Source organism: Dermacentor variabilis, chromosome 1 (assembly GCF_050947875.1).
Source record: "Dermacentor variabilis isolate Ectoservices chromosome 1, ASM5094787v1, whole genome shotgun sequence".
In the NCBI taxonomy this organism is placed as follows: Eukaryota; Metazoa; Arthropoda; class Arachnida; order Ixodida; family Ixodidae; genus Dermacentor; species Dermacentor variabilis.
Genome location: NC_134568.1, coordinates 25,620,985 through 25,635,316, shown reverse-complemented (window position 1 = coordinate 25,635,316; position 14,332 = coordinate 25,620,985). Strand labels below are relative to the sequence as shown.

At 43.0% G+C, this 14,332-nt stretch overlaps 1 protein-coding gene across 1 annotated transcript in view; it reads right to left on the bottom strand.

Annotated features, from left to right (window-relative positions):
• Positions 1-5,724: 5,724 nt before the first annotated feature.
• The window catches only part of LOC142575914 (uncharacterized), a 134,282-nt gene continuing 125,674 nt past the window's right edge, over positions 5,725-14,332 (bottom strand). The window contains exon 15 of the mRNA XM_075685714.1: positions 5,725-7,972. Coding sequence (XP_075541829.1) covers positions 7,701-7,972 — 272 coding nt within the window. The 3' untranslated portion in view covers positions 5,725-7,700. The remainder of the gene's footprint in view (positions 7,973-14,332) is intronic.

Below are 14,332 nucleotides of genomic sequence, written 5' to 3'. Positions count from 1 at the left end.
CAACACACATAATCACATGCACGAAAACAGTCACCCAGCAATACTTCAAGCAAGAACTGTCAACACTAATGGCAGTGGCAATACAGTACCCAAAGGATCATGCCCCATTGTTGTCCTAATGCCCCCATCATGAGTATGGGCATGCAAATAAAAATATATAAGCATGTGCCACACAGACATCCTCTACATTAGAGAGTTTGGAAATACTATACAAATACACATGTACACACACCTCTGAGAAATGTACAAACAGATCACTGAGCACCATAGACCTAGAGTAGTGCAACTGTGGTCAGCCATGCAATTGACGACACTATACACCCACGCATGCATTTCGATCTAACTTATTCTTGAGGCACAGAGTGTGCGCTGCCACAAAAAGTACGCTAGAGATCATCTTTGTTAGTCAGGCTTGGTTTTTGGAATAATACAAGACCAAGCAATGGTGAGCCAGTAGTACCTGTACACCAGCAATTTTCCTCTAGCACCCCACTACTATTCCTCCAGCTATCCAGCTCCAGCTATATGTGACATTTATTGTCCCAACTTGCCCGACAGCAAGTTCCACAGCAAGTGGAGCAATTAAGTCGGATTGCAACACCTCTAATCAACTTTGATACAGGCTTTCTGATGCCAGCAGGAACCATGTAACACACTCACTATGGGAGCTCTTCTTTGAAGCCCTGGCTCCTGTGTGACATGACGTGCCAGCAGGCCATATAACACATGCCTCAGGTATGCCATAACCTAGGAATGGGTCACTGGTGGGTCATGACATTTTCCTGAATTCGGAGGTTCTTCACGACAGCTGCAACTGGTTTCAGCGAAATTCTTTTCTGCAATGTGGGACACAGTTGGAGACTCGCTGCCAGGTGGCAATGAATACCCCACATGCACAAAACGTGACACAGTGAACATGAATTTATCAGCAAAAGAGCTCAGATAGTCTTTGCTGCGATAATTCAAGCATCAAGGAGAGAGATGGAAAGAGGCAACAGCAAAGAATGGACTCTTACACCATGCCACTTTCTTCTCTGCATGCCTTTAAGGGTCACACAACTAAATTCTGCAAATGGGATGACAGGAAAGAAGTCGGGAGTCACAATCTAGCCACCCATGCACAAAATTTCCACAGTGAAAACAAAAGTGGACCATGCCTCTAGTACAGATGCTTTCAATTTCTGCTTCCAGAAAACTACTGTAATTAATGAAGGTTGGCTGGTACATAAGTGTCATGCAAGGAACATGCCTAAACTGGCTCTTTCTTTTATTTTACAATTTTTTGTTACCAGGCTTTTTAAAAAGTCATCTGTGGCATATCGCACAAATTTACCCATTGATGTGGATTACTCAAAGAGGCTACCATTATTTATACTGGAAATGTAAATGCATAATTGAGTAATTAACAAAATCTAGCAATAAACAAAATTTCAAAAATATGTTTTAAAGTAATTACTTAAGAGCCCATATTGCAATGCTCGAATTAAAGCCAGGCATTTCACAAGGCACATCCACTTGGAATGAATTTTGAAACCAGTGCTTGTTTTGAGAGAAGCGCTGTCAAACTTGCAGTACATATGCACTGTTGTTCCACTTCTTTTCCCAAATGTTTCTTGATGCTGTGACGCTCAAAAGTTACCGAAAACTAATGCATTTTGTAGTAGAATGCATATCTTGAAACTGGTTTTTCAGAATTCTCAGAACATATCCAAGTGGATATGGCTTTGAAGTTACCGGCTACAATTCGCAAATTGCAATATGTGCCATAATGTAATTAGGTTAAAAGTCAATTAGCAAAGCTTTGTTAATTGGTGGGATTCACTTTGATTTTTCATGCAAGTAATGCCTGCCTCTGAAAATAATCTAGCTCAAGAAGCAGAATTGTGCTACATGCCACAGGTGATTTTTAAAAATTCTGCTGATTTAAGAAGAAAAGCACCATAAAAGAAAAAGAGCAACATTTCACGTGCATCAGTGTTAAAGGCAGTCACATGCATAAAAAAAAAAAATGTTAACCCCCCCAGAGCACCATGTTGCTGCTCCTTAATGCACCTTTCATAAAACAACATGCAACGCACACTTAAACGGGCCCTGAACCACTTTTTATCAAAGTGGAGAAAGGCATCTGAAGTGAAAATAGGCTATTCCAGAAATACTTTCCCACAAGAAGTACTTCCAATGCGTTCAGCAGAAGCGGAGTTATTGTCGATCAAACACGGCCTCCACTATGCTCCCGTTCCTTCTTCAATGCCTAGCAGTGCGAAGGCTACGGTGCAGTGGGGCGTGCCCACAACGCTCCACCTTCTAAATGTCACCGTGGTGCGCAGTTCAAATGTCATTTTGGATGTTAATGTAGATGCCACGACTTCAGCTTTTGGTGCCTACGACGCACTAAACATAAGCCAAACGCGGTTGCCCTCAGCGAGCGGCAGTGCACTTATCCGGTGGACTCGGGACGGCACCCCGTGGTGGCCGCGGTACCTATGCCATGTAGCCGACCACAGCTTGATGTCAGCTATCGGGCAGTAGCAGCCGTCTAAGGGAATGACGAAATAGGTCGTCCGACGACGAAATAGTGCATCTAGAATAGAATGAGGACCGGGCCTTCTGTTGAAAAAAGAGCATTTGACAGAAAGGAGACTTCGTGATCCACTTGCGAGCTCGACGCATTACGTACGACAGCAAAACTTGGCTGGGATGTTCACAGCAGCATATGCTACCCGCGTACTATGTTATTTCACAAAGCCCGAGGGGTGGTTCAGGGCCCCTTTAAAATGCAGCACTACCTTTTGGTAATATTGGTAATATAACAATCTTCTGAGGTTGCCATCTTGAAATATTCCTTTTAGGGGCTGGAACGTGACTGCTTTATTATATGCAACGAGTCAATATGGTCTTCATTTTCATCATGAAGCTTTTTTCCACTGCTACATTGTTTTTTTTTTTTCTTTGTGCTTTGTAAAAAAATGTGAGCACTGGCACTTGGAAGCATTCAAGAGCAGTACTAGAAATAGACCAGAGTTTCAATTGTGTCATATCACATAGATGTGCAGCACAACTGAATTAAATTAGCACCTTCACATCGTTTACTTGTTCAGTTAAGTGCTTTGCACCTAGGCATGCTCTTTTGGGCAGATAAGGATAAAAAGTGATTATTTATTCTTCATAACGACTTTAGATAAATTGAACGGCAGGCGGTGAATCTCTAGTCTCATACTAAACATGTCTAGGCAGTTTTACAGACAGGAAATGCAAGCATCTGCCCTCAAACCAAGCTCTTGTCATGGTTTTATCAGCTTTCATGTCAGATTGAGATGCATCAGTAAGTATCAGAGTATTGAATTAATCGCACTGCCTCTGTTTAACTCCAAGGAAGTATAAAAAAATTTAAACTAGTTCTTGCCTATGTGTTAAATAAAGAAATACGTAGACATTTCAGCATAATCTGATGCTAGGCATGCGCAAATGTTCATAAAATTATGAATATGAGTTGAATGCATCTTTTTTTTTTTACAGCGAAGCTGTTAGCTTCTAGTTGGTTGTGATTTTTCGTGGGCTCATGCTCACCCAAAAAGAATGCTGCTACCTAGCGGCCCCGGCCACTCAGACACACCTCAAACGGCAGCTGGACAAGGGCTTTGTCTTTCAGTTTCCACATAAAATAATTATGTTTTCTCATATATTCGAATTATAATCCGAAGCTATCATGTCTGCAGCTCATCTGTAATTCGTACTTTACAAATTTTCTGACGCAATTTACTTTGAAAAATTAAATTAGTCCGAAAACAGACTTGCGCTTGGCAGAGCGCCTAGGACAATAAGCATGCAAGCTGTACTTCCGCACACGTGTGTCCACGCGTGATGTACTTGTGCACACAATGTATCTGTCATTGATGCGTGGGCACTCTGCCCTTTGGATCTGTTGCACAGCGTGCGCTGCGACTGTAATCGACGTTATGGCAAACACTGTCTAAAAACAGTTCCGCCCCCTCACGGCCACTCAGACAGACCTCAAGCGGCAGCTGAAAAAGGGCTTTGTCTTTCAGTTTCCGCCCAATAGAATTACGTTTTCTCGTACATTTGAATTATATTCCGAAGCTATCTGTCTGCAGCTTGTGTGTAAGTCGTACTTTACGAATTTTCTGGAACAATTTACTTTGAAAGTTTTAATTAGTTCAAAAACACACTTGCACTTGGCGAAGGGCCGAGAAGAAGGAGAATATATGCTGCACTACCGCACATGTGCATGGGAGCGTGACGCAAGTGTGCACACAATGTATCTGTCCTTGACATATGGGCTCTCCGCGCTTTGCATCTGTCGCACAGCATGTGCTGCGACCGTAATCGACATTATGGCAAACACTGTCCAAAAAAATTCAGCGCCCTTCCACTATGTGAAGATGGAAGACCAGCGAAGCTGTTTAGTGCACGACACAGAGGTGACCCAGAGTACTGAACCAAGGTATGAACATATTTATTGTCCTAATCTGTGGTCATTGTAGCGATTAGGCACGCACACACATTTGTGTATCACTTCTGTTATTAAATGTATACACCTCGCAAGAGAATGAATGACTCATACCCCCATCAACATGGCCTCCCCATTACAATAGAAGTGAAATTCTACGCTGGAATGATGAGCGGCAACCAAGTCAGCTGTGGAAACGACGAAGCTCAAGCCATTGCTGATGAGGATAGTTTTTTGCACAACGGAGCCAGCTGTGGAAGAAGACGACAAACACGTGAGCACTGGCACTAGAGCAGTTGCGTGGTTGGCGCTGATAATTTTTTAAAAGCGAGGTCTGTCTGGGTGGCCACAGCCACTCAGACAGACATCGAACGGCAGCTGGGAAAGTGCCTTTTGTTTGAGTTTCTACGTAACAAAATGATGTTTTCTCGTATATTCAAATTATAATCCAAAGCTATCAGGTCTGCAGCTTGTGTGCAAGTCGTACTTCACAAATGTTCTGACACAATTTACCTTGAAAAATTAAATTAGTTCAATAACACACTCGCGCTTGGCAGAGGGCCTAGATGAATGAGGATGTATGCTGAATTTCCGCACACGTGTGCATGTGTAACATACTTCACTTATGGTGATGGCACTTGTCTCACGTCGTCTAACGTCAGTACTTGTCTAACATCAGCAACAGCTTCGCTGTACATCCACTTTCACAGGGTGGAATGGAGGCGGATTTTTCCCTTCAACTTTTGAATGTACCTGACTTCTTCACATATTCAGTTATTGCCAAACGTGCAGGTAACGGCATTTGCTGCCATGCGTAAAGGCCCCTGCAGAGGGGTCCACCGTCCGTTTCTCTAGTGTGCCAGTCGCAAGCCAATCAGGAACTGTATCAAAGAAACCTCTGAACAGTGTTGTTTAAAAAAAAATGATACACTTTCTCTTTGCCATCATTCCTCTTCTTTTTCTCTCTGCCCACGAATCAGCGCAAAGGATGCCACAAAGGCACCCATTAAGTCACTGATGTGGCCAGAGTGATAACATGAGAGCAGAGCACAAAGGTAGAAACCTCTTTTACTTGCAAGGCCCTGCCACGGTGAAATGTAGCCAGTACATGGATAAGAAGTGCAGCAGGAGGTAGTCATATATATATATATATATATATATATATATATATATATATATATATATATATATATATATATATATTATTACTTTTCTCTTTTGGTTCATCTTAAAGTAACAAAATTTGCAATCTTCAGTTCAAGTCCAGTTCGCACAAAAACATTGTTTTTATTATTATTCAGCGCTTTTTCTACACCAAGCCAATACCTCTTCGTCCCCACTCAAGGAAAAAAATTAATAAATTAGGCATGCATACAGACAGAAACATGCAATAGGATGGAAAGTTAGGAGAGCTGGTGTAAGAGCGTTTTGTAACAACAGTACAAACAGGCAGCACGCAAAGACGACAAAGGCCGTGGGACAAGCACTGACTCACAACTAAGTTTTATTCATACACAACAAGCTCATTTATGCACACACACATATGTAAAGAATTTTGATATGATACTGTATGTACATACCTTGTTGTGTATGAATAAAACTTAGTTGTGAATCAGCACCTGTCCCGTGGTCTATGTTATCTTTGTGTGTTGTCTGTTCGTGTTGCTGTTACAAAGTGTAGATAGAAACATCTCTCTTCTCTGTGCATGAATGGTGCTTCTGTGCAATAGTACATGCTCTCTCTCTCCGTTTTATTTCTCATACAAAAATAATGAAGTGAAGCTCACAACTGTGTTGTACATGTCAGCTTCTTTTTTCTTTACCTTATGCCTTAACAGTGTTTTCATGGAATTGTAACGCAAGCACTTGCATCATAATTAGTTAAGCTCATGATCACTAAAAAAATTATTTAACATGCATCTTCATATCATTGATGCAGACACAAAATTAAAAACGGTTGAAGTGCTTTGATTGCTTCCACAAAAAAGGACAGCCTGAGAGCATAAACTAAGCCTACACTGGTGCGGTGAATTTTTTTGTGTGCTTTTTTCATGTGATCCTTCACTGCACAATTGACACGGCACTTTTTTGCTTCTGCAGAAAGCCTTTGGCAACCATTACACCTTAGGCACTTGCACAATCATTCAAGCTTGCCCACCAATGTTTGGTCGTATATGCTTAATGTGCAAATTTGGTGCAAACATGGATCTAGCCTGCCTTTTGTGGCAAAGGTGTAGACAGTGCTTAAGTACACAATAACAGTCAATAAAAAGAAGTTAACAAAATACTGACGTGCCTGAGCACCACTACATATCCACATCTCTAGGGTTTGCATTCATACACCAACAGCTTGAAGTAAAAACATGGCGGCAGTGACCCGGATTGCTCAGAGTTTAGTTTATTCTGGGCAAGCAAGCAAGGTCCAAGCAAGCACAAGTGTTTTAAGATATGGACAGCAGTTTAACTTTACTATCTGTCACAAAGCATTGCATGATCACGGGGCACAAGGCCCAATATACAAACTATAACACTCTCCGACTTGCCTTAAATACCATTGTAAATTTACAAGTGCAAGCCACTCTTTCAAGCTCCCACGTTCATACATCGGCTGAGAAATTCACCACATCGTACATAATAAAAGGGCCCCTAAGCAGCCTTCCACATTTGTTGGCTAACTATTACAGCTCCTGGGTGTCCCAGGGAGCTCGTAACATTGAAGGTGATAGGATTCTTGCCAAGAGTGGAGCCAACCAATGTCACACCAAGCAACATCAAGAACATGAGCTTGCTGCACTGGTCATCAGAATGCTTGTGGGAGCTAGTGCTGTCAGCTGACATAAATTGTGCACACAAAACTGCTGAAGCCAGGAGCAAAGACAAGCTTTTCTGCACAGCCAACCAACATGTGATGCAGAGCTCCGGCACAGGTGCGGAATGCGCTGAGGATCAATGGAAAACAGCATTGTACTGGAGGAGGCAGGAGCACAAGCTGAACTTGCTTCAGACTTTCGTAAACCTGCTACTGCTTCAAATAAAAAATTCTTTATGCAAACAGCCAAGAACTGCACTTTAGAAAGGTGTACGGGCCCCTTAGAACAACTGTGGCAACCATTAGATTGTCTCCATCAAAAAGAAAGAAGAAAAAAAGGAGGGGATGAAATGCACTGTTAAACCTCGTGCATGAGAGGTATAAAATTACTAGTATTAACAAGCCTGCACCTTGAAAGTCTACCTAAAGGCATGCATGCTGGCACAACTTTGGGACCTTTGCTGGAGGATGCAAGGACTCCTCATCATCTGACAGTATTGTGATGACGTCTGCCTCGGGTGAAGACCTTTTCCTGAGGCTGCATTCTTGCTTCTTTGTGGGTAGCTGAGGCACTTCTTTGTGGCTACCTTTGGTTCCACAGCTTGTCTCAGTGCCAAGGAGTAAACTTTTCTTGCCCAGGCCTGTGGCTAGTGAGCTGTCTCGACAATCAGCTCTTTCTTCCACATGCAGTCCACCTGCACAATACAAGAGCAGTTTCTAAGCTTGGAAAATCCAAAACAGTTCTTTGTGGCCACCTTCATTCATATTGACACGCGTACTTCCTTATCTTTATCGGGCGACCACTTCTTACCACCCAACAAATGTTATCGCATAGCGCAGGACGCGCCTGCATGTAAAAGAAGTTTCTGGAATGTTATCAATGGTTCCGTTCGCTGTCTTTCACCACAACTTGTGTAATCTGATTGCATGTATGCGCGACGCGAATAGTGTAGAACTTTGTGGAAGACACGCAAGTCCCAGCGGTTACTCTGGAACATTCGGCGACGGATGTATAAAAGCCGACGCGCTTGACCTGCTGATCAGATTTTCGACGATCGCCGAGTGTGTTCACTGCTATCGTTGTTCTTTGAGCAGGGTGTCTACCAACCGGGCAAAACCGGGAATTCTCAGGGACTTTGAGTAGTCTGGAAAAACTCAGGGAAAACTCAGGGAATTTGTGCTTCTATCAGGGAAAATTAGCTGTAATTTTATTGAAAGGGAACGAAAGTCGTGGTAATGCTGGCTCGAGCAACCGAGAGGAATCGTAACGAATGTTCTTTGACGCCGCGTCGGCTGGAGGAGTTGCCAGAGTACAGTCAATGACTGACTTTCCGGACGCCAGATAATTCGGACGGCTTCGCGGCACAACTACGTACCCCATAGAGTCAATGTATAAGAACTTCTGAAATTTCGGACACAAGAACCCTTCGCCATCCGATTTTCCGGACTTTTTGCCGTGGCCGCAGGTCCGAAATGGCATTAATCAAAACCACCACCACCGTCATTTTGATAACGTCGCCGCCTCGACCCGGAACACTCGCACGCAGACCCGCCTGCAGCCATAGCCACCACCGCGGCAATGCTAGGCCTAGCTGCTTCGAGGTTAGGTATTAAGCTTCTTGCCGTTCTGTGCCATGTTTTTCATTGAAAAAATTCGCCGCTGTCAGCAATGGTACCGATACTGCCTTTGTGGTCATCGCGTTTGGCTTCGAAGTTCGGAAAGCACAGCGCATTGCATAATGCCGGTTCCCGAAAGTCAGCTTCGCCTCATTACAGTAATGTTACGCTGTGAAGCATAACAAGTGTTGGAAGTGGCAACTGTTACGGGACACGGTACGTATTCCTTAATTATACACGCGTGCATCCGCCATCTCCCGTCACAGTACAAGTACTGATATGTCTAATAAGTCTACTGGCAGGCCTTCAGAGCTTTTTCGGACGTGCCTGTGGCAATTTGAACCCTTAAGGGCCGTTAAAGACGTGCATTCATTTTTTCGGACGTTTTCGCGGCCCCTAGGGAGTCCGAAAAATCGGACACTGACTGTACAATTGTCCAAGAGGATGCTTCAAATAGTCCGTGTGGCGAATGCACAGCCGAAGGAGGACAAGAAGACAAAGGACTTATGCATTCAGAAATAAACAGGAAAGGAAGCATGCCGCCACTTTTTTGAAGGAGCTTGCACTCTAAAAGCAAAGTGTTGGCTGATGCCGAGATGCAGGTGTCCCTCATCCAAGCAGAAAAACTCTTTAAAATTGTGAAACGCAATACTGAGGCATTGTGTGCAGGCTGAGAGTATGTCAGGACAGTTGAGGTTGACTTACCAGCTGTTGCGAGATAATCTCACTTGTGATAAAGTTCGGGCCACATAACAATTAGCTCGCTATCAGTTGATAGAAATAGCTCATATTCGGAAATGTTCTGCATGCATCTCTTTCATATTCGTATTTGAGAATGCTCGACTCGATTTGCAATGGGTTTTACTATTTCTTTCGAAGATATTTTATTCGCTGTGCATTTTACTAAACCCTTCCTTCTGTTTTCTTTTTGAATAAAATAAACACTACCCCTTACTATTCAAACTGGATTAAGTTGCTTTTATTTTTTAACATGCTTACTAGAGAGTGACACCATTGGGCGACATGATGTAGGGAGCCCGTCTTGACACAACACAAAGGTCTGTGTTACTCAGGGAATATTGCAAATTCACTCAGAGAGAACCTGGAAAAATCAGGGAATTTGGAAATGTCAACTTGGTAGACACCCTGTTTGAGTATAGCCTGCTTTTGAGGGCACAAGTTCACCCAATAAAACGCCAGTTTCTATAATCACAGTTTGGCTTCCTTCTTCACCGTCACTACCATGTGACAATATCCTGAGCTCACATGGTCAACAGGACATAAGTAACATGGTAATATCTCGACTAGTTGTATGGATAGAAAGAAATCGTTTTTATACCCAAATGACCCTTTTAGAGAAACATGGAGAGTGCAGCTGAGAGAGACATAATATTAAGCATAGGTCGGCATACTCGCTCCATATTCAATTTACGGGCTTGAGACAGAGTTAGCGAGTAACAAAAGGTGAGCACCGGCGAGCTTGAATAGATGTAAGTATGAACAGGAGTGAGTGTCTGTTAACGTGAGTACAAACAAAAGTCAGTGGCGATTTTAACCCCTTTTGTGCCTTGGACGTGGAGTAGACCATAAATATGATCGCTTTGGCACAAACAAGGAAGAACGGAAGGGAACAAGAGGAGTGCACTTGTTCCTTCCGTCTCTTCCTCCCTTCCATCCTTCCTTGTTTGTGCCAAAGCGATCATATTTAAGGTCTACTCAGCTATATGAACTGACTAGCCCAGCCAACATGTACTCGTGCCTTGGACAAGCTGGCTTCGCCAATGCATTTCTGGTAAGAATGGTCATGGATGAGCTCAGCTTGTCAACGGTACTTTGCATTTTCTAGAAATGCCCTGGACGAGCCTAGTTTTGTCTCCACGCTTAGCCGCGCTTTTGGCAGGTGATATCACACACAATTCATAGGACATCGCAACCAGAAGCGAATTTCTTCTTTCTTAGGAAGTAACACTTGTTGGCAACTAGTCTCTCTAAAAATAATTTTGCCATTTTTCGTCAGAATCCGGGATAACAGCCTGGTCCGAAAGGGGGTTAAGAAGAGGCAAATATGAACGCGAGTGACTGTCCGCAAGTGGACATGAGTATGTATGTAAGTCAGTGCCGGTGAGTGAGAATGGAAGTGACTATGATGAATGTGAGTGTTGGTGAGCCTGAGGGCACAAGCAGGAATGTGAGCGTGTGCTGATGAGTGCGAGTGTAACAAGGACTACATAGCTTTAAACAAGTGCAAACAGTAGATTTCTCAAGAATATTGTTTCAGTAAGTGATGATAGACATATGCATAAAACCAGGATACAGGCATATACAGGGAATTGTGAATTATATGTTAGCGAACCACAAATGCCATGAAAATAGCCATACATGCAACAAGCATAAAAACAAGACTCAGAAGATCAATTTATGGGGAGAGCAAAAGCAAATAATGGATTGCAGACATCTTCATAAGCAGAAAAAAATGTTTCAGTAATTTATTTTGATGCAAAAAAAAAATGTCACTAGCTCGGATAATGCTACAAGTATAGTGACTAAGAATTAAACAAAAAAGCAACAAAAAGCTACTCTAAAATATTGTTACAAAAAGAAGCCTAAAATGCAATGCACTTTTATTTTTAGTACACTTTCAATTATGCGTCTTTGAATGTGATTCCACTCGCTGACTGTTAAATGAAAAAATGAGAACTATAGCAAACTTTGTTTGCATGGCCAATACAAACACATATATGTCTTGCAAGAGTAATTTAGCTCAGCTGTGTAGTCAGTTGGGTTGTGATATACATTATGGAAAAATGTGGGGCAAACTATTTTTCTTCTTGTTTATTGCAAAGGCCCTTCAACACAGCCTTCAGCAGAGCTCCTGATATCAGATTTGGAACCAGCAAAGCATATTTACCACTACCAAAAAAAAAAAAAAAAATGAGTACTCCTCAGACCTTTGGTACCCAATTGGCTGCATGCATTTAATAATTTTCATGATTAATTCAGAAGCGAGTGCGCAAGTATTCATAGTGTATATAGTGAGATGCATGCAGATGTATAGAAATGGTTTAGGCGCAGTACTGCTGTCAGTTTTTGTAAAAGTTCTCACTAATTTAGTCTATAGATTGTTGTATTGTCACAGCCGACGAAAAGCACCAGCCTTTTGAATACCATGAGTTGACCCAAAAACGCAGTATGCATCACCAACATACCAACCTACCATGCAGTGTTCCAATTATCTTTGTGTTTAGACCAACAAAAAAGTTGTGCGGATCCCATGCGATGTGAGAATCAATGTAAGTGAAGCTTTCTGTGCTGTTTGCTTTGATTGATGATAATTAGCAGTGATGCTGACAGCAAATGTTTAATTTCTTCAATGTTTAGTGCAATACAAGAATAGTGAGTTGATAAATGTTACCTTACATGCACCACTGCTGTTTGTCTGCATAATACACAGAACACATAGGGAGACGTGTTTGCTTGAGGCATTGTTGTGCGCCACTGTTTACAACCTATGAGAGGGTTGAGCATTGTCACTGCCTCAGATGGCACATCGCATCACGGCAGAATTGTTGCACAATTATGAGGCTGTACGTACCAAAACCACAATCGGATTATGAGGTACGCCGTAGTGGTGGACTCCGAATTCATTTTGATACCCTGGTGTTCTTTAAAGTGCACCTAAATCCAAGTGCACGACTGTGTTTCTATTTCGCTCCCATCGAAATCCGGCTGCCGTGGTGAGGATTGAACCCGTAACGTCAAGCAGTGCTATAGCCTCATAGCTAACACGGGGGGGCACAGACGTGTTGATTTGACGTGCAGTGCCTAGAAGGTACAGTGCTTTTATGCGGCTTTGCATCTGCACGCCCTGTGTCAGTTGTCTGCTTGACAAATTTGCATGGTGTTTATTTTTCAGAAATAGCAGAAATGCACAGTACCGTACCGTACCTCCAGTTTGCTCGCAACTGCAGCCGTGTCTATAGTAGTAGCGTTTTCTTATGTTCTCACGTCACCTTTTCCCTGCCTCACCCTTCTCCCCTGTATGGGAACTGCGAGCGAAGAGTGGCAAGGCTGCTATTCACTTATTTCGCGACTGCACCGATTCTACCCATTCACTGCCTCTTCGCCCTGCCCCCTCTCTACCATTCTATCTACCTCTCCTCAGGACTTGCACGTTAGTAGAAGGGTAAGCGCTGCAGTTTCTGCAATGCTTTTGCGGTGGGTCATGGATAATTACAGCTGTCAAGAGGCTAATGTGACGATACCCAGGAAGCTCCAGAGCGCATTGTGCACACGTGCAACGCGAAGGAAAGGTCCAAACAAGTTTCTCGCGTCACCTTTCCTCTCTGCCATGCTCTCTCCATGTATACGCACACTCTGAACCAACCTCCAACACAGCATGCAAGACAGCGGCAGCAGCAGTGGAAAAGTCAAAAGAAGAGGCAAAGAAAGCTTCACTTTAAAACAGTTTTTATGGCAAGGATCATGAGGAGATGGCAACTTTCTCTACTTACGTGGAGATCCTGCCTTCAGCATCAAACCAAAGTATTTAAAGAAAAAATGGTTTTTGCACGTTTGTAACATACCAGTCAGTAAGTAATAAGAACCGACTTCAAAAAAAAGTTATGTCCCTTAGCAGTCTTTGGGTCTGAGGTGGTTAGGAGAATTGTCCTGGGTCTTAAAAGGACTGTCAACATAGGATCTTAGAGTGTTCATACGCTTGGTTCAACAATTTTCCTGTGCTTGATCCCTCCTAGAAAAAAAAATTTGGAAGGTAGGTTCTCCTAAAAAATGTTGGTCATAGTATTGATTGCATCATTTTTTTTTAATTCCTTAAAGACCCCATGACGGGGTATTACATAAGGGATGGGTTACATAGAAATAAGCAGAACCCATGCGTTAATCTACGGTGAAAGGTGATTGGTGACGCTTTCTATGAAGGTGGATGGACAAGGGATGGCAGCGATGTCGGCCGGAAGGCCATTCCAGTCAGCAGCTGTACGAGGAAAAAATGATGTAGAAAAAGCAGACCTGAGAGAGTTCTGCTTTCATCAGAGAAGAGGTGCAAAATCTGGCGAGTACTGTGGGTGCTGAATCATGGAATAACCACATGAGTGATGGCAGCCACTGCTACAGCAGTGTAGTGTGACGGTATATTGTGCTGATAGAGAAGGACCCTTTTATGAGGCTCACAGATCCTTTGAATTTGATGGCGTCCTACAGGCAATCAATCAGGACATCAGTTGGCCCTTTCTACAGGAAATTCACAAGCGAAACACCATTGCAATCCCCAAAGGCCTTAGCCATCACTTTGCCTGCCAACAGAATGAACCAAACCATCCTAGGGGCTGGAGAGGATGCTTGTTTCCACTGCTTTTGCTGTGATTTACTCTCATGTTGGAAGTGATGTACCCATATATCATGAGCAGTCACTAAGAGTG